Raw genomic sequence first — 21,652 nt, forward strand, 5'->3', positions numbered from 1 at the left:
TCATAATTATAAATTCCATCAGTCTGTTATTTAAGTGTGCTCCGACGTTGCTAGTACGGACGATGTCAGACAGTCCATCATCCCACTGTCTAAATATGTTCAACAGTTTCTTTGGGAGTCCACATTAGATTGCTTTTAAATAACATCTGTTTCTCAACTGAGATTTTCTGCTTTTTCCATTTGTTTCAGGATAATTCGTAATTACTTTTTGAATAATTTTCTTAATAATAGCTCTACCTCCTTCTACCTTACTCAGCTTCATCGGTACTAGCTTTATGGAGCAGAGTGGGGTTGTATTTTCGCAGTATTTTCCCTAACAGTACCTCATATAAGCAAAAATTTTTACCATTAGCTCTCACCAACTATCATTAACAGAGAAGTCAGAGCACTGCTTGCTTTGCCATGGTGGATCACAGATCTTTGCTGTTTCCTAACCTTCAGGTTTTTTACATAATCATGCAGCAATTTTACATTCAGAAAAATAGTAAATGCATACGCACACACAAACCCCTTTCATTTTTCTCCTTCCACAAAATTGAATCCACAATTGGTTTTTAATATCCTTCTCTTACATTGTTATAGGTTATCCTGTATGCTGATCTATATGTAGCTCTTACATGTACATATATCTTCAATATTATTTTGAACATGCTTTAGGCAAATTTAGCAAATTATATTTGAAGGTAAGTTTCATTGTTGGTTCTTTTGTAACACACCATTCAAAATAAATAGATTATCAAAGAATATTATGAAGGAATATTGTGAAATCATTAAGCATCATGGTTTCCAGCATTTTAAACACTACAGAAACGTTTGTGATGTAAATGAAAGGAAAAAAGCTCTACAAGTATGAATATGTTCCCAATCGTAAAATATGAGCACATACTTATTAAGAGAACAGAAATCAGAGTATTTTTTGTCTATGTCTAGATGGTAAATCGATATTAACTTCATCTCTTCATTTCACTGACTTTTAGAAAATCTCTGCAATGTCAGTATACTTCCTTTAAATTCACAAAACATATATTTAACAAGTATCATCAGGCAGAAAATATAAAGTTTGGATCAAGATGGTGGACTGTACACGGGGCTTTTCTTCTCTGGTGAAAAATCCTAAATTGAGTAAAAATAATTGGCATGTGGAAAGTCCACTCTGGCCCTCTTGCTCCCTTGTTCGTGTTCTCTTGCTTTCCTGCTGTAACTTTTGCGCGGGCTCTCACTCTCCGGCTTCCTCGGCCTGTGTTTTGAATAATAATAATAATTTAAAAAAAAAAAAAAAGAGGTTTGTGAGGAATTCCTGGAAGATAGAAAGCAGATGGGACCGCTGTGTTGGCGGCTGGAGGCGGGCAGCAGGCGGCCAGAGAGGAGGAGGAGGGAGTCCGCCTGTCTGGCTCCAGTTCCAGGGAGTTACAGAGAAACGGTCGGGGGGGCGGGGGTTGGGGGCCGCCAGAGGAAATGAAGGAAAGATCGTGCCTTTCAGTGTGGACTGAGCGCGGGCCCGCGCACTGACCGGCGCTGACCCGCCCAGCAGCAGCCCGCCGAGCGGAAGGCGGGATGGTCGGGGGGCGGGGCCGAGATGCAGGCGGGCTCAGAGGGGGCGGGTTCCCGAAGCGGCAGAAACCGCGGCGCCAGACCGAGGCGAAGCCAGCTTTGCCAAGTCCGGGCTTCACTGACTCCGGCCGGAGACTTGCCGCTGCCTGCACATTTGCCACCGCAGCCATCCTTGTTAACTGCCTGCCTTCCCGGTTGCTTCGTTTTCAGTCGCCTTGCCGCCACCGCAGCAGCATTGACAGCTAAGTGACCCATTCGGGACTTTGGGCTGGGAAGCCTGGGAGGGCGCAAGGCACAGACAGCGGCACGCCAGCCCGCCATCTCTAGCGGGAGCCGCCACAGCTGCAGTCACCCCTCCCAGACAAGAGAGGGAAATAACTGTTGAGAGGCGCGTGCTGTTCCAGGGTTCACGGTTAGTTACAATATTTCTGTGTTTCCCTGGTGAAAAACTTTAGCTTGGAGAAGGGAAGACAAACCGAAACACGAAAACCAAAAAAAAATCCCTTCTCATATTGGATAGTGTTGACTTTTTGTCGTGTTAACCAAACAAGCAGCAATTTTGCCCAAATCTTCTTAAAGCCTGAATTATGTCTCCTCCAACTGTTCCTCCGATGGGGGTAGATGGCGTGTCCGCATACCTGATGAAGAAAAGGCACACCCACAGGAAGCAACGGCGTAAGCCCACTTTCCTCACTCGCAGGAACATCGTTGGCTGCCGCATTCAGCACGGCTGGAAGGAAGGCAACGAGCCTGTGGAGCAATGGAAGGGCACTGTACTTGAGCAGGTTTCGGTAAAGCCCACTCTCTACATCATTAAATATGATGGCAAGGATAGTGTGTATGGATTAGAACTGCATCGAGATAAGAGAGTTTTAGCGCTGGAGATTCTTCCAGAGAGAGTACCAACTCCTCGCATCGATTCTCGCCTGGCAGATTCTCTGATTGGGAAGGCAGTGGGGCATGTGTTTGAAGGCGAGCATGGCACGAAAGATGAGTGGAGGGGTATGGTCCTGGCGAGAGCCCCCGTGATGGATACTTGGTTTTACATAACCTATGAAAAAGATCCGGTCCTCTATATGTACACTCTTTTGGATGATTACAAAGATGGAGACCTACGCATCATTCCAGATTCCAACTATTATTTCCCCACCGCAGAAAGGGAGCCTGGGGAGGTGGTCGACAGCCTCGTGGGCAAGCAAGTGGAGCACGCCAAAGATGATGGATCCAAGAGAACCGGCATTTTCATCCATCAAGTGGTGGCTAAGCCGTCTGTTTATTTCATTAAATTTGATGATGATATTCACATCTACGTTTACGGTTTGGTGAAAACTCCCTAAATTCATTACGGTCTTTGTAAAAAATTGGGCAATATTACATGTAAATTGTTTCGTGTTCTCTGGCTTGTGAACTTTGAGACAAGTTTTTGTGTTAAATTCAGGAAAATGAATAAATATTTTGCCTAGATATCCTACATTGAGTAGCAGCCACAGTTTTGCCCCAAGTATAGTTTTGTTCTTTTGATAGTTTCCTTTTGTAATTGAACATTTAAACTGGGCACTAATGGATAACTTTTAAAAATGTTTGCAACTATTGTATTAATGCAATAGTTATAAAAAGCAGTGGAATGACTTCATGTCATGCCGTTGCCCAGCCTCTCCTTACCTATCCCTTCTCTTCCAGCCAGGTAGCAAATGCTGAGATATGCTTGTGTATATTTTTCAAATCATCATACAGAAGGTTTCTGTGATAATTTGTTTAAAAATGTCAAGCCACATGCATTTCTTTAACTGCTTCTCTTACTTGGCAAATAGATACATCTTTCCAGATAAGCAGCTACAGCCTCCCTTCCTCCCTCCCCCATGTTTCCATCTCTCACTCCTCTGCTCTCTTTTCCCTCCATTTTCCCTCCCTCCTTCCACAAGCAACTGCATATACAGTCATGTGGATGTACCAAAAAAGATATTCAACTGAAAAGGTATTCAATTTGCTAGTTAATTAGCTAACTGTTGATAGGCTGCTTTTTGAAACATTTTAACCTTGCTGCAACATATATATATGTTGGTGTTTCTGTTCCTGTAGCTTGGATTCCTAGAAATGTTAGATAGGTATTTCTTTAAGAATTATTACAAGACTACCACGCATAATTATAGTGCCCATTTCCAGCATCCTGCAGGACTTCTTAATTCTTAAAAATCTGAAAGTTGAAAACAATTATATGATACCACTTTGTATGGCTTTAATTGGAATTCCTTCTTTCTTTTTCTTTCAGATCTTTCTATTTTGTGATTTGTCAAGTTTTATTCTTGCTCATTTATCTATTGAATTGTTCATCTTTTCCTTATAAAGTTTTAGGAATTCTTACTATATAGCATTTAATCACCTAGAGCTTACATGAGTTATGTTATTAATTTTGACTATTGATGATATCTTTTACTTTAAAATTTCAAATTTGAGGTAGACAACTATATGTCTTATAGATTTTGATTTCCTTTCTTTTTCAGGTGGATGCTGCCATCCCAAGTGATACAAGTCTTCATTTTTTTTTCTAAAGTTTTTCTTTTTATTAAAATTTAAAATGTTTTGTTCATCGGAAATTTATTTTTGTGCTAGCATATGGCATAATATAGGGATCCAGTTTTACATTTCATTCACTTGGGTATTTGTACCATTTTTTTGTACCATTTATTTTTAAAATGGCTGCTTTCAAATTCCAGAACCAAAATCAAGTAGTTTTAATTATATAGACCTGACAATACATTGTACAGTCTGACAAAGCAAATTTTCCTTCAGTAGTGTTTTTTTTAAAGATGATCTATCCTAAATATTGATTCTTTCATATGAAAATTGAAAGTGTTTTTTCAACACTTAAGAGTGTGATGTCTTAATTTGTACTGTATTAAATTTATGCATTCTTGATTAGAGGATTAATTAATTAACATTGGTCCTTAACACTCAATATTTTGGTCTTGTTGTATTCTTCATATAGAGTATTTTATAGCTGTTATACTTTGACATTAGGAATTGACTATTTTGTTCTCATTTGTATCTTTTTATTTTTAGCAAAGGAGAAAACCAACAGATTTTTGTATTCTTATATAATCTTCTAAATAACAACAATTTTTTTAAAAATAGAATGTTTTAGACTTTCTGCATATGCACTACTTTACTTGCAAATAGATACCATTTCATTTTTTCTAATGTTTGTGCTGAGTATTCTAGATTAGCTGGATTCTCTGAAACAGTGTTGCATAATGATGAAAGACATGTCTGTTCTCTTAATTTTAAATGAAGAGGCCTGTTGTATTCCTTATCAGCATTCCATGTACTATTGGTTATTGGAAAAAAAAAACTCAGTATGTTTAGAAATGTCTTATTCTTGTTATGCATAATGTTGTTATGTCGGAAATGGCTATTATATTTTATCAAATATATTTTGTCAAATATCATTTCAGCATGCATTGGTTATGTAGTTGATATAATGAGTTAGAATGACAGTTATTTGATGTTAAATCAAACTTGCATTTCTGGGACAGATTCTACTTAATTATAGTAAAATCATCATTTGCTACAGTGCTGTGTTTTAGTTATTAATATTTTATTTAGAATTATCCAATTTACATTCCAAAGTGAAAGTGTACTTTTTTATGCTGTGATTAACAAGTTTTATTAAGTTTTTGCAAACTTTAACATATATGAATTGGTGAATTTACAATCTTCTCCTGTGGTCTAAAGTATTTCAAATAGCATTAGAATCATTTGGTCTTTGAAAGTTAGCTCATATGAAACTGTAAAACAGTTATTTCTGGATGATAGATCTTTAATTTGTTTTCTGAGTTTTCCAATGCTAATTGGTTTATTCCAGCTCTATTTTAAGATGTAAAATTTAATATTCTCTGAAATACAACATTCAATGTTGTCTCTATTGTCAGGCTTGCTGATCATGTTATTTAGTTGCTTTATATCTTTGTGTATTTTATGTTAACTAGATCTGCTCAATTCTGAAAATTTCATAATAAAATCACCAGCTATAATGATGCTTTAAATTTTCTTTGCATCCTTTTTAATTTTAAAATATAAAAACAAAATATAGAAAAATATAAGTAGTAACATGTTAATATTTTGGTTTATTTCAGTTAGATACAGATTTATATATAATTTGAAGTGTTTATTTATTTGAAAGACAGAGATACAGAGATTTTCCTTATTCTGGTTTATTTTCCAAATGCCCACAATAGGTTGAGCCTGTACAAGATGAAACCAGGACCTGGAAAACACATTCAGGCAGTCTGATACGGGATCTGTGTGTCCCAAGGAACGTCTTTAGCAATAGCACAAACGCCTGGGCATGTATTTTAGAACAGTCAGAACATTAAAGATAATAAACTTGTTTGCTGGTACCATATTACTTCCTCTTATAGACATAGACAAAATTATGAACTTAGTGTCACTCTTAATCATGTTTTATATTTGCTACAAATATAACCATAACATGTACTGTTTTTAAAATCTATATACATGTGGAAATTATTTTAATGGTTTTTGTAGTTGGCAAGCATATTTTAAGCAACAAAACAACCAATAGTACTTACTGATGGTTAAAGGCATTTAGTAGTTTAATATTGGGGTTTCTTGCAGTTGACACAGTGGCTTGACATGCTGTTTGCCTGCAGTTTCGATGACCCAAATGAGTCTGTTTTATCCTGGTTGCTCCACTTCTGATCCAGCTTCTAGGTTATGGCTTTAGAAAGCAGCAGAGGATGGCCCATTCCTTAAGACACCACCCTCACATGGTAAATCCAAAAGAGGCTCCTGGCTCAGGCTTCAAATCATCTCAGATCTGTCCTTTGCAGGCTTTTGGGAGTCAAGAAGCAGATGTAGGATCTCTCTCCCTCTATGTGTGTGTGTGTATAAATATATACACATACATACATACATACATACATACATACCTGTAGCTCTGACTTTCAATTTAAATAAATAAATCTTATAAAAGAAAAAAAAATCATTGGGGCCTCTTGTTTTCATCATTTAAGTAGATTTTGTGATAATTAATGTTACAGAAAATTGGTTGCATTCATAATGAATACTTTAGCAAAAGAAAGAATAGAACCTTGTAAATTTCACCACACATTGCTAAGCAACTCTCTTTAAATTGCTATTTTATACCTCTTCCTCTCTTTTTAAAGTTACTTTATTTTTATTTGAAAGGTTCCATCTGCTGCTTCATGGTTCTCCCATGTGGGTGCAGGGTCCCAATGACTTGGGCCATCCTCCACTGCTTTCCCAGGCCATAAGCAACTGGATTTGGAGAAACCAAGACGGGAACTGATGCCGCCCTTAAGGGATGCCAGAGGATCAACCTTATGTGCCACCTTGCTGGCTTTTGTATCGCCTACTTTCAAAAGTAAATATTACAGTGAATTTTCTAAGTTATGAGACAGGGAGACTCGTTATTATGGTTTTCATTTTGTTATTAAAAATATTTTTAGTATTTTAATCTAGACACTTTTGTCACTTGTACTCCCTCAGGGAGGCTTGACTGTAGTCATAACCCTGGTAATTGGGTAAAAATGATAAACCTGTCAGTCTTATGGGGCTTTCATACTAGGCATAAGAGTGTTTCATTTTGGATTTCTAGGTCAAATACAGACTTTAGATTTTTCAGTGTTAAGGGCCAGTGTTATGACATAGTACGTGAAGCTGCTGCCTGTGCATGCCATATAATAATACATCTGGGAAAGCAGCAAAAGAAGGCCCAAGTGTTTGCATTCCTCTCGTCCTTATGGGAGTCCTAGACGGGTTTTCAAGCTCCAACATCAGCCTGTTCCAGCTTAAGCAATGACAAAAACAGGTGGAAAGAATGCCCTTTTTCCCCCCTCATAACTCTGCTTTTTGAATAAATAAATCATATTTATTTATTTGGCCAGAGCTGGCTTCTGCCAATGTTACAAGAGTGGACCTTGGGGAGCAGTGCACATACTTGTGTCTCAGGCAGGCAAGTGGATAGGGCTCCAGGACAACATACCAAACCTCAAGAGGATTGGGCCTGGGAACCCATGTGCTCGCAGGTATGGGAGCAATGGGAGATTGTGCAGTGAACAGAAGGTATGGGAAGGGTGGACTGCTCAGGAAGTATATTACAAGTGAGGAATAACTTCTGCGGGACTTCCACTGATCAGGTCATTGTAAGTGAGCAGGCTGAGTCTGAACAGTTTGGAGAAGGGAAACTGGAAGGACCTTTCTGGGTCCGACCAGTACACCTGCCCACAGGGGAGACCTGAGTTGGGCTAGTTAACATTGACCACCCCTGCCCACTACCCACCAGAACACACAAAAGCTAGGGCTACAGGGCCTACCGGGCAGAACTAGACCATGGTACCTGCCAATGAGTGTCAGGACAAGGGATATGTCACATTAGGTGGACATTACCCAGCACACAAGAGAACTGGGTCTGGGGTAAGATCCTATGGGGGATATGTGGGTTCACTCCTGTAGGACTGCAATATCCGCTGGTTTACTCAAGAGCCTGGGGTTTGTGACAGGCCAAATTGGCATTGTAGAGGAACTCGCTGACACTCATGAGAACTGGGTTTGGGATCAGGCCAAGTGGTTCATGCTGTAGCACCTGTGCACACACATCCAAGACTTGGGTGTGTGGCAGGCTTGTTGCAATAGCCACCAGCACACAAAAAAGCTGACACTGGAGGGGGCAGGTAGACTATGTCGGGTAAGGGTCTAGCACCTACTAGCAAGTGAGAGATCTGGGTTTAACAGTGGGCCTGGGAGGAACATCGGGAATTCCCTTGGTGGATTGTAACTGCCACTAGTGAGCATGTGAGTTGGGGCTAGGTGTTTATCAGTCTGGGCAAGGATGCTCCATTTGTGGGCAGGTATGTGGGTTGACTTGGGGAAAGAGTGTGGGCAGTCCAGGGTCATGCCAAACTAAAGCACACTGATTTGTGCAAGAGTTAAGATGGCATGCAGAATATGGTAGGCTAGACTGTCACATCTACCAGTTTGAATAATAACCAGGAATGGGGACAGGATTGGCAGGGCTGGGGAGCATCCACTAGCAAAAGTTGGGACTGAGGGTGGGCATCAGATAGCAAAGGACAAGCCAGGGGATGTGCTGTGCTGGGCTGGGTTAGAGCAACCAACAACACATGCAAGATTTGTACCTGGGAACAGGTCTGGTCAGGGAGTCATGGGCATACTCTTGCTGGGCTGCAGTTCCTGCTGGTGAGCACAAGGGCCAGAATGGGGACCACAAACTTGGCTGGAAATGGCTGCACCATCCCTTGGCATGGGTGTGGACTGGGCCTAGTGTGTGCCAGACTGGGTTAGATTTCAGAAGTTACTGGTTTTCATGAGAGCCAGAGTAGGTATAGAATAGGCTGAGCTAGATCTTTGCATCCACTGAATCAAATGAGAACCAATATCTCAGTGGGCCAGGCAAGACTGGGCTGTAGCACCCACTGGTAAGAACCAGAATGGGTTTGGGTCAATTGAGTAAGGTCAGTGTATCTGTTAGTGAATATTTGGACAGGAGGCAGGCCAAGACAGTTTGAGCAAATCCTCCACTGGTGTGCTAAAGATCTGTGACTGGGGGTTGGTCTGATGGAGGAGTTTAGCAAATTCCTCTGTCAGGACACAGTCCCTGCTGGTGAGCACAGGAACCAAAGCTTGGAGCAGCCCAAACCAGGCCAAGTTACAGTATCTGCCAGCATATATGTGGGTCAGGTCTGGGGGGCCATGCTGTGTTGTGCCATCTCATAGCACCCAGCGACAGATGTGAGGACTAGGATGATGTGCAGAATAAGCCAAGTTGGGCCACAACCCCAGGCAGTTCACATTAGGGACAGGACTTGGGGGATGGCTGGGCTGGGCCAAACTGAAACACCCTCCAGCATGAGCTGAAACTGGAAGTATGTTGGGCAGAGCAGGACTGCAGCACCCGTTGGTGAATGCCTAGGTGAAGAGGGACATGCCAGACTGGGATGCAGCAGCCACCAGCATATGCAAGACCCCAGACCAGGGCAAACCTGTTTTGTGTGTGTGTGTGTGTGGGGGGTGAGAACGGAACTTCACAGGCTCCCCTGCTGTGCCACTGCTCCTGCTGGTGAGTGTGTGAGCTGGGATTTGGAGTGGACTAGGCTGGGCAAGGCTACAAAATCCATTGGACTGCATGTAAGCTGGGTTAGGTGGAGAGCCAGGCTGGACAGAATAAATGTAGGCGGATGAAGCCTTTCCACAACATCAGAGGGAAAATACGAGGACTTGGGGCAAGGCATGTCAAGTTAGATCACAGTACTACCTGTGAGATCCGGGGCTGGGAGTGGGTATATTAGGGAAACTATGGGCACCCCTCTAATGGGCTTTAGCTCCCACCAGTAAGCGTTGGAACCAGGGCAGCAACTCTACTTGGCTGGACAGGGAGCATCACCTGCCAGCATAAGTGTGGGCTGGACAGTAGAGTTGGTTGGGTTGAACTAGGCTGCGGCACTCATTGGTATGTATGAGAGTGGAATGTGATATGAGATGGACTGGGCCAGTCTGTTGCACATACCAGCATATGCTGGGACCAGGCTGGGGGTAGACCTGGTGGGAGTTATTGAAGGTCGCTCTGACTAGGCTGCAGTTCCTGCTGGTGTACATGAGGGTCATGTGTGTGTTGGACAGGGTTAGGCTAGGACACAGCATCCATGGGTTTATATATGAGATGGAGCTGGAGACAGAAGTGACCTGGCTACTGCAGCCACCAGCATGTGTGAAGGTTGATGTAGATGACAGAAGGAGACTGACCCCACACTTACTGGTGCACACAGGAGTTAGATCTGGGGTCACCTCTTCCGATATTTTTGTGGGGGACCCTCTCAACTGGACTGCTAGACTCAATCCTCCAAGCATGGGGATAATCACAAGTTCTGTGATCTGATCATGAGTGCTTGTATCAGAACTGAGCCTCCTTGATTCCTGATGCCTGTGCAGGGAATAGCATGCCCAGAGGCACATAGGGGCCATGACATCTCGGTGTGGTCTGCATAAGCCTTTGTCACCACTTGGGGAGTGAATCATCGGATGGAAGATCTTCCTCTCTGTCTCTCCTCTCTGTATATATCCGCCTTTCCAATAAAAATAAATCTTTAAAAATAAATCTTTAGGGCCCGGCGCGGTGGCGCAAGTGGTTAAAGGTCCTCGCCTCGTACGCCCGGGATCCCATATGGGCGCCGGTTCTAATCCCGGCAGCCCCGCTTCCCTTCCAGCTCCCTGCCTGTGGCCCGGGAAGGCAGTCGAGGACGGCCCAAAGTTTTGGGAACCTGCACCCGCGTGGGAGACCCAGAAGAGGCTCCTGGCTTCGGATTGGCATAGCATCGGCCCGTTGCGCTCACTTGGGGAGTGAGTCATCGGACGGAAGATCTTCCTCTCTGCCTCTCCTCTCTGTATATCCGCCTTTCCAATGAAAAAATGATAAAAATAAATCTTTAAAAAAAATAAATCTTTAAAAAAAAGTCTGACTCTTGGCTTTTTTCTTCAGAGAAAGAAGCTGGTAGAAGAGGACATCAAAATGAACACATTCACTTCTCTAAGTTCAGAATTCTATCTTTATATTCTTTAATACTTGTGTGAAAATCCCAATGCAAGAGATTGTAACTTGCTGATTACAAAAGCAATTCACATACAAATGTGTAAATTAATGTTTTAAAAAGTGATATTAATGAGAATTATGAGGTGAAATGAACATTGTGTCTGATTTACTGCTTAAGCAAAAGTGGCTAGATAGTAATCAGTCTCTAGGATTATGAACCATTTGTAGAAATCATTAGCAAGGTATGAGAGATTTCTCTGCAACACCCCCCAAAATCGTTACACACCTCAATTGAGGAGGTGACATCGAAATAGTTGTAGAAGGTAATCAAGAACTTACATGTAATTTTTACATATTGTCTACTCAACACTATGTCAGACACCTAATGTTTGCCTGGATTTAACCTGTAATTTATGCTTAGTTGATTGTTACTTTTTTGAACCTGTCACTGATACTGTCTAAACCCAAAGGTGTGGAAGAATTGAACTTTTTTTTTTTTTTTTTTTAACATATTGTTCACTCAACACTATACCAATTAACCCCATAACATTGTATATCGACGCTGAAGTTTTGTTGGGGGTTTTAACTGACCGGAACTTTGTTCTGTTGGCTCTACCTTCAGACCAGAGAGGGTCTCCCCAAGAGGCCACTGAACTTGTCTGGACAATGAGACGCTGGACTTTATGCTAGGTACATGCTCACAATGTAGGAATTTCAACTGAACTTGAACCGTTGTGCAGCAAGATGGAGCAATCCACTATGGGAGGAGGGGTGTGGGAGGGGTGGGGGGACTCCCCAATGCTTATAAAACTGTTTCACATAATACAATGATAATAAAATAAAAATTAAAAAAAAAAGTTTAATGTATGGGGGTGCACAAAATTTTGAGAGTGAATTTTAAAGGAAATAAAGTGAAAATAAGGATAAAATTAATAAGGTAAAAATGTTCAAGCCGCTTCACAAAGGTTCAAACAATTTAGTGAAATGTCAAATGTCTAAATTGTATGTAGTCTGCAGGTAAACTTTGAAGATAGAAAATAGTGTGCTATTACTAAATTGGGAGGTTATTTTCCTAAATTTACAAATTCTCTTTTGGATTTGCTTTTGGCTGTCTTAAGTGTATTTGAGGTTATTGAAAATGGAGTAGATCATATTTTCTTTCCTTCTCAAATTTTTATCAGGCATCATTCATTCTTTAAATATTCATATTATGAAGTACTTAGGTTCATGTTAGAATTTTTGATGTGTGAAAATTTTAGAATTTAAAGTCATCTAAATAATGTCAAAAGGAAGCCACACATGAGTTTCTTATACATTTCGATCTTTGTCTGATCAGAAGTTTGGATTTTTTCACTGATTTGCTCATAGAACAAAGGACATTTGTATAAGTGCAATGCTTACATGCAAAGACAATCTACAATTTTTTTTTTATCTTTTTAAGAAGTATTTTATTTTTATGTGAACAAAATCCACGTATTTCAAAAGAAAGATTTAGGAATATTGTGACATTTCCAACCCTACTCTCCTTCCTGCCTGAATTTCTCACCCACCCTCCTCCTTTGTTATCTTTTCTTTTCTATGTTTCTCTTTTCTTTTGTTTTGCAACTTATTTTATTTTTATGTATTTCACAATACAGATTTAAGAGCATAGTGATATTTCCCACCCTATCCTCTCATCTTTTAAAAAACTTTCAAATCAGTAGCAAAGATAAAATATAGATATAAAAATATTTGAAATAATTAAAAATGATTTAACTATTATTAAATATATAGAGATGTAAGCATACAGTATTTGAATTAAGATGAGAGAGGGAAGAAGGGGGTAACATAGGGTGAAAGGAAGAGACGGAGAGAGAGAGAAGAGAAAATACCATTTTATAGGAGAACAATTTCATTATGTTTAACAAATAAGGGAATTTTGAATGTATATACTTAATGTGTAGTTACATTCTGCAAAATGCACAGATTTTAAGAATATAAACACCAAGTGAATTTTCCAGCCATCTTTCTGTTATTAATTACTAGCTTCTTTCCATGTGGTCAAGAAAAACACTTAATATGATTTCAATCTTTGAAAATACTATTAAGAAATATTGAGATACTCCTTTCTGGATAAAGTTCGGTGTGCACAAAATAAGACTGTGCACGGTTCTTGCTGCCAAATTTTGTTTGTTGTAATTACATTGATTGTTGGTTCATTGGTTACTTCACAATATCTTATTCCATGAGATACAGGCTGTTTGGGGTTGAGATAATATTACATTTTACATTTACTGTTTTTCATATTGCCATCATGTCATTTTAAATTAAGGCAAACGTGGTATCTAACCTTTGTGGATTGGCTCATTTTGCTTCGCATTATGGCTTCAAGTTGGGCTCATTTGGCCACAAAGAAATGCATTTTTTTTTTTAAATAGCTGAGTAGTATTCCATGGAGTAAGTGAACCATAGCCTTGCTATCCAGTCTTCCTCTGATCGACATTTCTGTTGCTTCCATGTTTTTGCAATTACTGATTGTGCTGCAGTGAACATAGGAGTGCATCGTATTTGTTTTTTGCTCTTTTATGTATTTATATACTCTATCTTTTATTATTTCTTCCATTCTACCAACTTTCTATTTGACATCTAACTTTTGACAGTGCTTCATTTGATGTTTTGTTTTTTTTTTTCAGACTATTCTTTATTTGAGATTTTTCTGATTTGTTTGAGATTTTTTTTAAATCTACAAGCCATAGTTACAGTGATACAGAGTAGTAGTGACTGTGGAAATGGTGGAGGAGAGAGAACCAAGAGAATGAGAGAATGCGAGAGAGAGAGGGAGGGAGAGAATCTTCTATCCACTGGTTCACTCTCCAGGTGACCATGATGCCAGGCTCTGGTTGTGTAAAGCTAAAGCCAGGAATCAAGTTTTCTTCCCCAGTCCCCCCTGTGGGTGTCATGCACCTAAGCAGCTGCATTTTCCAGGCCTCTAGTAGAGCACTGGATCAGATGTGAGGCTGCCAGGGCTTGAACTGGAGCCATGCAGGATTTCAGCATTGCAAGCAGTTGTTTTATCCACTAGACCAAACACTGCCTCCTTTCCTCCTTTTTTTTCTGGATGCACACATGGATTCATATAACATTCCATAGTTCTATTACTTTTATTGTTTCCCCAGGTTTGGTGGTTGTGTTTGTTTTCTCATCCCTTTGAAGTCATTTCTGTACTTGCATTAAATTTCTACCTTGATTCATTGATTATGCTTATTCTTTGTGTACAATTTTGAAAATTTATCTTGTTTGTTTCAAGTTTCATTGAATTATCTTCAGAAAATATGGTTAATAATTGTGCATACATTTAAAAATATTTTCTTTTTTTTTGTCCTGTAAAATGTTCATGTGCTACTGAGAAGAATGTCTATTCTGTTCTATAAGTGTCTGCTAATTTCAATTGACCTATAGTTCAGTTTACCTCTTCATCCTCCTTATCAAATTTTTTCCAGATACTCTTTCCAATTTTGGGAGTGGCATGCTGGACTTTCATACTGCTATTGTATTGGACTCAGCTTTTCTCTTCATGTGCATTAATATTTGGTTTTTGTATTTGGGTGCTCTGATGTTGACTGCATATGTATTTACAATTGTTAGTTCCTTTTTTGCATATAATAGTTTATTTTCATGTTATGATATACCTTGTTTCTTTTGGAAGATTTTGATAATAATTCCATCATTAGATCTAACAATAAGTATTCCTATCTTATTGTAGAGTTGTTTTGTATGGTATATCTTTTCACTTTCATAATTGTTTGACCTCTGTTATGAATTTCATTTCTTGTAAAAATCATATGCTTAGATCTGGAGATCCTATGTCTTTAATTGAAAATGTTCTTTATTTTTATTTAAAATAATTATTTCTATTTAAGTTGTTACTGCTGACATTTGATAGATGTTTTCTAATTTGATTGTTATTCCTTTCCTTCTTTGTTCATTTATTAAAATATGCCTTTATGATTTCTTCAGCAGTGTTCTTTGATTTTTGTTTAGTATTCATGGTAAAGTTATGATAGACTTTTTTGGTTTTGTGTTATCATTCAGAATATGCAAACGACCTCTGGTAATAATAAACTGTGTTGAAATGATAGCAACTGAGGATGGAATGCAAAAATAAGGAGAAAATTGAATTCTTTATATTTCATTTGTGTAATTTTCTATTTCGCCTGATAACATCTTAATATAGTTATTTTTGTTTTGTGTTTCCTTTCACCAATAGAGATACGAATGTTTTAAATACCATGTTTATTTTAGGACATTCTGGATTATTTTGGGAATGACTCATTCTGGTGGGTATTCAGCAAACAATGTTTTCTTGTTACTAGTGTTTCTCTTTTTCAGAGTTTGAAGAGCTCTCCTCTTCATTTTTTGGAAGACAGGTCTGGTGACTATCTGTTTTATCAGCTATTTTCCTATTTCTCAGTGTCTTTTTTTTTCTTCTTATTGAAAGAATGGCTTTTGGGGGGCGGGGTTAAGTATTTGGGAAGATATTTTTCAATATGATCGAATTGTTTTCTGAATTCCTCCTGACCTGTACACATTTTTTTTTTAAAGTTATACAGTCTAAAATGAAAATAGACATGAGAAAGCTGAATAGTACCCTAGAGCCATTTTAAGGTGTATAGCAGCCAGTTCTGTGTATAAGCTAAAATTGAAATGTCAATGAAGTAGTCACAGGATGTGGTTAAGAACTTGAATTTTTTTAAAACATATTTGTTACTCAATACCATGTCAATTAATTCCATAATGTTGTAAATTGTCGTTGATATTATATTGTGGCTTTTAGTTGACCAGGATGATATTCTGCCAGCTCTGCTTTCAGACCAGAGATGGTCTCCTCAAGGAGCCATTGAATTATCTGGACAATAAGATGCTGGACTCTATGCTTGCAATGAAAGAATCTTGACTGAATTTGAACTGTGTTAATGCAACAAGGTGGAGGAATCCACCATGGGTTAGGGTATAAAGAGGGGTTGGGGGATTCCCAGAGCCTATGAGACAGTGTCACATAATGCAATGTAATCAATAAAAAAGTTATACACTCTGTTGGCGCCTCTTAATGAATTATTTTTTCTTTTTTTGAAGCTTTGAGATACTTCCATTTTTCCTTATAGAAACCATTTTATTATTTTATTGAAAATGTTATTATTATTATTTTAAAGATTTATTTATTTTTATTACAAAGTGAGATATACAGGGAGGAGGAGAGACAGAGAGGAAGATCTTCCATCTGATGATTCACTCCTCAAGTAAGCGCAACAGCCAATGCTATGCTGATTCGAAGCCAGGAGCCAGGGATTTTTTCCAGGTCTCCCATGTGGGTGCAGGGTCCCATGGCTTTGGGCCATCCTTGACTGCTTTCCCAGGCCACAAGCAGGGAGCTGGATGGGAAGTGGAGCTGCTGGGTTTGGAACCGGCATCCATACGGGATCCTGGCACGTTCAAGTCAAGGACTTAAGCTGCTAGGCCACACTGCCGGGCCCGAAAAATCTTATTTTATTGAAAAATAATATACATACCAAAATTCATGTAAGTTTACAGATTTTTTTTTTTTTGGTTTTCTGATCATACTCATAGCTTATGCAGAAACTTAGAGCATTAATTGTATCACAGGAGTATTAAGCATTTTCCCCTTCTCCATTTTCTGAAACTGGGAAAGAAGAATTAATCATTTAGTTCTTGATACAGTTTGTTACAACATTATCATAACTGTGTATCCACACAGTTTTTATTATTATTCTCTATATTAACTACAACAGATTTTATTTTATTTTGTGTGGTTCTTTTTAGATTGAATTATTTCACTCAGCATAATTATCTCCAGTTGCATCTAGTTTATTATAAATGTCAGGATTTCATGATTTTTATGGCTTAGTTATAGTTCATCGTGTATATCCACTACATTTTCCTTTTTAAAAAATTATTTATTTTATTTTATGATACAGTTCCAGGTACTCTGGGATTTCCCTTCCCTCTGGTCAAAATTCTCCCTTCCACTGATTTCCCCTATATTATTTCAATAGTATATTCCTTCATAAATAGTCATAAGTCTGTCATTTGGCTATTTTAGTATATCCTGACATTATAGATATAGATAATGGCAGAGAGCCTAGCATCCTATTGTCCAGTTATATTTAACAGTTCCATTGGGAGTCCATCTTTGATTTGGAAGTAGAGATCGATACTGCATTGCATCTTCACATCTGGATATGATAATCCCTAATAGACAGTTATTATACATCCCTTAAATGAAAAGCCATAAAACTACATTTCCTTTATCCAGTCATTCATTGAGAGATAATCTGTTTTGATTTACTATCATTAACTGAGCTGCTATAAACATGGGGGTACAAGTTGCTTTCATATGATGATTTAATTTTTTTGTCTATATCACCAAGATTGGGATAGTTAGTTATATGATATTTGTATATTTAATTTTCTAAGAATTCTCCATACTGCTTTTCATAATGATTGTACCAATTTACATTCTCACCAATTGCCGGTTGTGAGTACCTCCTCCTGTACATCCTAGCCACTTTTTTAAAAAAATAAAAGTAATTGTAACTAGGGTAGGTTGATATCTCATTGTAGTTTGTATTTGCATTTCCCTAATGGATAGTGGCCTTGAGGAATTTTTTTTCATGTTTTTTTGAAATTTGTATTTTATCCTTTGGAACAATGCTTTTTTATATTCTTTGCCCATTAAAAACTGTTTGTTTTACTATTGAGTTTCTTTAACTTCTTATATGTTCTGGATAAACCTTTATTGAATGCATATTTGCGAAGTTTTTCTTCCATTCTGTCTGTTGGTCCTTCACGTTGTTGATTGCTTTCTTTCTCGTGCAGAAGCTTCCTACCCTTATGTGATCATATTTGTATGTTTTTTCCTGTGCGTTTGGGATCTTATCCAAAAAGTCTTTTCATATACCAAGCCTTAAAGCGTTTCTCCAGTTTTCCATTGGTAATTCAATTATTTCAGATCTTAGGATGAAAACCCGCTATGAGTTGCATTCTGTATGGGGTGTAAGGCAGCAGACTTGAATCAAATTTCCGTATGTGAAAATCCAATATTCCCAACACGATTGGCTGAAGAGTCAGTTCTTCATCCAAAAAGTGATTTCAGCTCACTTTTGAAATAGTTCTTGGTTGTAGATGTGGACTAAATTCTGGCATTGCTGTTCTGTTCCATCCTGTGTCTATACACAGTTCTGTGTTGCTCTCAGAATATTTTGACTTTCACTACCCCGTGGTATTTCTTTATATCTGTTATTGTTACGATTTGGCTTTGTTTTATTGTTAATAATCGTTTTAGATATTTGAAGTCTCCTCTATTTTCATAAGAATTTTAGAATTTTTTCTCAATCCGTTAAGAATGTCCTAGGGTTTTTTTTTTTTATTGGAATCTCATTAAATTAGTAAATTGCATTGGGTTGTATGAAAACTTTGAAAATAATTCATCTGATGTAATTCTTGAAAATGGAAGATACTTTCATTATTTTGAGTATTTTTCTGTTTCTTTCCTAAATGTTTCATACTTTTGATGGCAGAGATCTTTCTCCACCTTGGTTAAACTTAACAAAGATGCATAAATGTCATGAAGCTATTGTGAATGAAACTAATTTTATATCTCTCTCAGCCAAAGCATTTTTGATATGTATGAAAACTGTCAATTAAAAAATATTTATTTATTTATTTATTTATTATTTGAAAAAAAGGAGAAAAGGGGGGAGACATAGAGATCAGAGGTTTTTTGTCCCCTGATCCATTCCCCAAGTGGCCACAATGACTACGACTGGGTCACAACAGGGGTTCAAGCATGTGGACTGTGTTCTGCTTCTACACCATGTGGGAAAGAATTTCAAGTTCAGCAACTGGGACATGAACTGGTACAGAAATTGGATGCTAGTGCGGCAAGAAGTAGTTTGACTTGTTAGATCACAAGGGTGGCTTCTGGAATGTTACACATTTTTATCTGTTGACTATATATCGTGCAGCTTTGAAAAATTCTCTTATGAATTCCAGTAGTCTCTTAGTAAAGGTTTTGGCTCCTTTGTATAAAAATTATGTAATCTGCAAATTATTCTAGCTTAATTTCCTCTTTTTCATTTTAAAAATATTATTTATTTTTATTGAAAAGGTAAATTTTCAGAGAGAGACACAGAGTGAACTGATTGCCATAGTCTTATGATTCCCTTCTCTTTCCTAAGTATGTAACCAAGATTGATGTAGCCCAATCCTATCCATACACTCACTGGTGTGTGCTGAGGCCAAGCATGACCTGGCCCGTCCAGGCTTTTGCGATGCTACCTAGCTCAATACAGCTCTTCCATGTGAGCAGATACCTTGGCTTGACTCAGAAATGCCCTCTATATTCCCCTTTCGGAGCTACCCCATTTGGCTCTCTTAGTTACTTGTGAGTGTAGTGACATGGTCCGTGGAAGTCCTCAGAAACTATTTCACTCCTTTCAAATACTCCCTCTGTGGCCCCTATTTTGATAATCCACAGACTGTCTCCTTGCACACAGCCCCAGTAACTTTCAGGGCCCAGGCAGCATGGTCCAGCCTAGGGCACTCTACTAACATGATTGGTTTGTGTGTTAACGTTGGTAACAGATACCTTTTGACTTTAGCTCTTATTAGGACACAGACATTTGGGACCATAGCTAAGATGTCCCCTGGGATGTCTACAACCCATCTGTAAGTGCCTGGGTTCAAGTCCTGGTTGTGCTTCCAATTTTCCTGCTAATGCACAAACTGGGATGAAGCAGATGATGATTACTCAAGTATTTGGGTTCTGGTAATCTATGTGGGAGACCCTGATTAAGGCTCCTGGCTCCTGGCTCCTGGCTTCTACCTGGCCCTGTCCCAGATATGAGCGTCTGAGAAAAGAACAAGCAGGAAGGAGACCTGTGTATTTCTCAAACTATTTTTTAAAATAACAGGCTAACAGTAAAGCTATTTTATAATGCTGTAATCATATTACTATGTAGGAAAAGGAAAACACTCTTAGGACAGTTTTATATAGTATAAGCTACTCAATACATACTTTCTTATTTTTCTTAATTGCTTCATAGAGAACCTTCACCTGTTTTTTTTTTTTTTCTGCCTCATCTTTTCAATATTGGGAGGACGTATTTTCTTTAACTATAGGATCAAATGTTTCTTGTGTGACTACTTCAAAATTTTTGTTTTCACTGTGTCCTGTGACAATAACAACATTATGGCTGGAAATCTCAAATGTTAGGTCATTTCAATATTTGTGTTTTGATATACTTTTGATTAACTAAGTTTCTCTTCCAACAAGAGATGTGGCGGTTGAGGAAGATTGAATCATCTTCAGAGTTCTTCTTTGGACAGGACTATTCTTGACATTATGTTGATACCTTACTGTATTTCTGCTTCAAACTGGTTTGTTCCAGTATACTGTTTCACAGCTGCTCAGGCATACATGATGAGTACAGGCAAGTAATCACCTTAGTGAGCATATGTTGTTGTGGAGGCAGTGGTGATATCACGCCCCAGGCTCTCAGGTATCTCATACAGGTCACCAGGGTTGCAGATAGCTTGAGGTAGGATACTTTTATCAGGTCTACTTACGGGCTACCCTGCCTTAATTTAATGATTGTTTCCAAATTTGGTTAAAGCTTTGAGAGATTTGTCAAAGACATAAGGTGCGCAAATATTCAGGTTGAAGGTAGGAAATAATGATATTGAACATATTTTCATGTGCTTTTGTCAGTTTTAAAAAATATATCTGTTCAAATCTTTTTCTGTTTTCGTTGTAAGAGATATTTATTTATTCAGAGGTAACATTCTTTGTTAGATGTGCATGCATTACAAATATTTTCTCTTTGTCTATTCCCTGTATAGATTTGAAATGGAGAAATTAAATAACGTATACTTTTAAGTTGCAGAAAGTTTATGTTTAGGATTTTTACAATTACACATTTTAAGATATACATATATGTAAATATACATATATATTTAAAATATTTATTTATGTATCTTAAAGGCAGAGTGACAGAGAGAGGGAGATGGAGAGAGCAAGAGATCTTCCATCACTGGTTCACTGTTAGAAGTTATCAAGTGTTGTCAAGTATCGGCCAGGCTAGGCATATAACAAGAAACTCTATTTGGGACTCATTTATTGGTGGCAGGCACTCAGGTACACGGGCTATCTTGGGTTGCTTTCCCAAGTGCATTATCAGGGAGCTAAATTGGAAATGTGCAGTTTGACATTGTTTGTTCTTCAAACAGACATGTTGAAAACACTCAGATATGAGAAACCGATGTGTTTTTGGCCATGGCTTAACCCCCTGGCTACAATCATGACCTTTAAATTTATTGCTAACTCCACGTTTCCATATGTATTTGAAGTATTCCTATATTATGTATCTATCCTATCTATCATATTCTGACTTCTTCTTCTTTTTTTTTTTTCTGAGATGTAAGCTGTTATTCCTACCAAGGCTCCCTGGCTTTTTTGGA

At 38.3% G+C, this 21,652-nt stretch overlaps 1 protein-coding gene across 1 annotated transcript; it reads left to right on the forward strand.

The window, feature by feature from the left end:
* The first annotated feature begins 2,013 nt into the window (after window positions 1-2,013).
* SPIN4 (spindlin family member 4) lies at window positions 2,014-2,888 on the forward strand. Its single transcript, XM_041002520.1, has one exon. It carries the CDS (start codon window positions 2,139-2,141, stop codon window positions 2,886-2,888), a length of 750 nt encoding a protein of 249 aa, XP_040858454.1. The 5' UTR covers window positions 2,014-2,138.
* The last annotated feature ends 18,764 nt before the right edge of the window (window positions 2,889-21,652 follow it).

This window comes from Ochotona curzoniae, unplaced genomic scaffold (genome assembly GCF_017591425.1).
Source record: "Ochotona curzoniae isolate NIBS_2020 unplaced genomic scaffold, NIBS_Ocur_1.0 contig_1274, whole genome shotgun sequence".
NCBI lineage: Eukaryota > Metazoa > Chordata > Mammalia > Lagomorpha > Ochotonidae > Ochotona > Ochotona curzoniae.

What these genes read in the sequence shown, in the direction of transcription:
- SPIN4 (XM_041002520.1), top strand. Translation starts at nt 2,139, where the DNA reads ATGTCTCCTCCAACTGTTCCTCCGATGGGGGTAGATGGCGTGTCCGCA.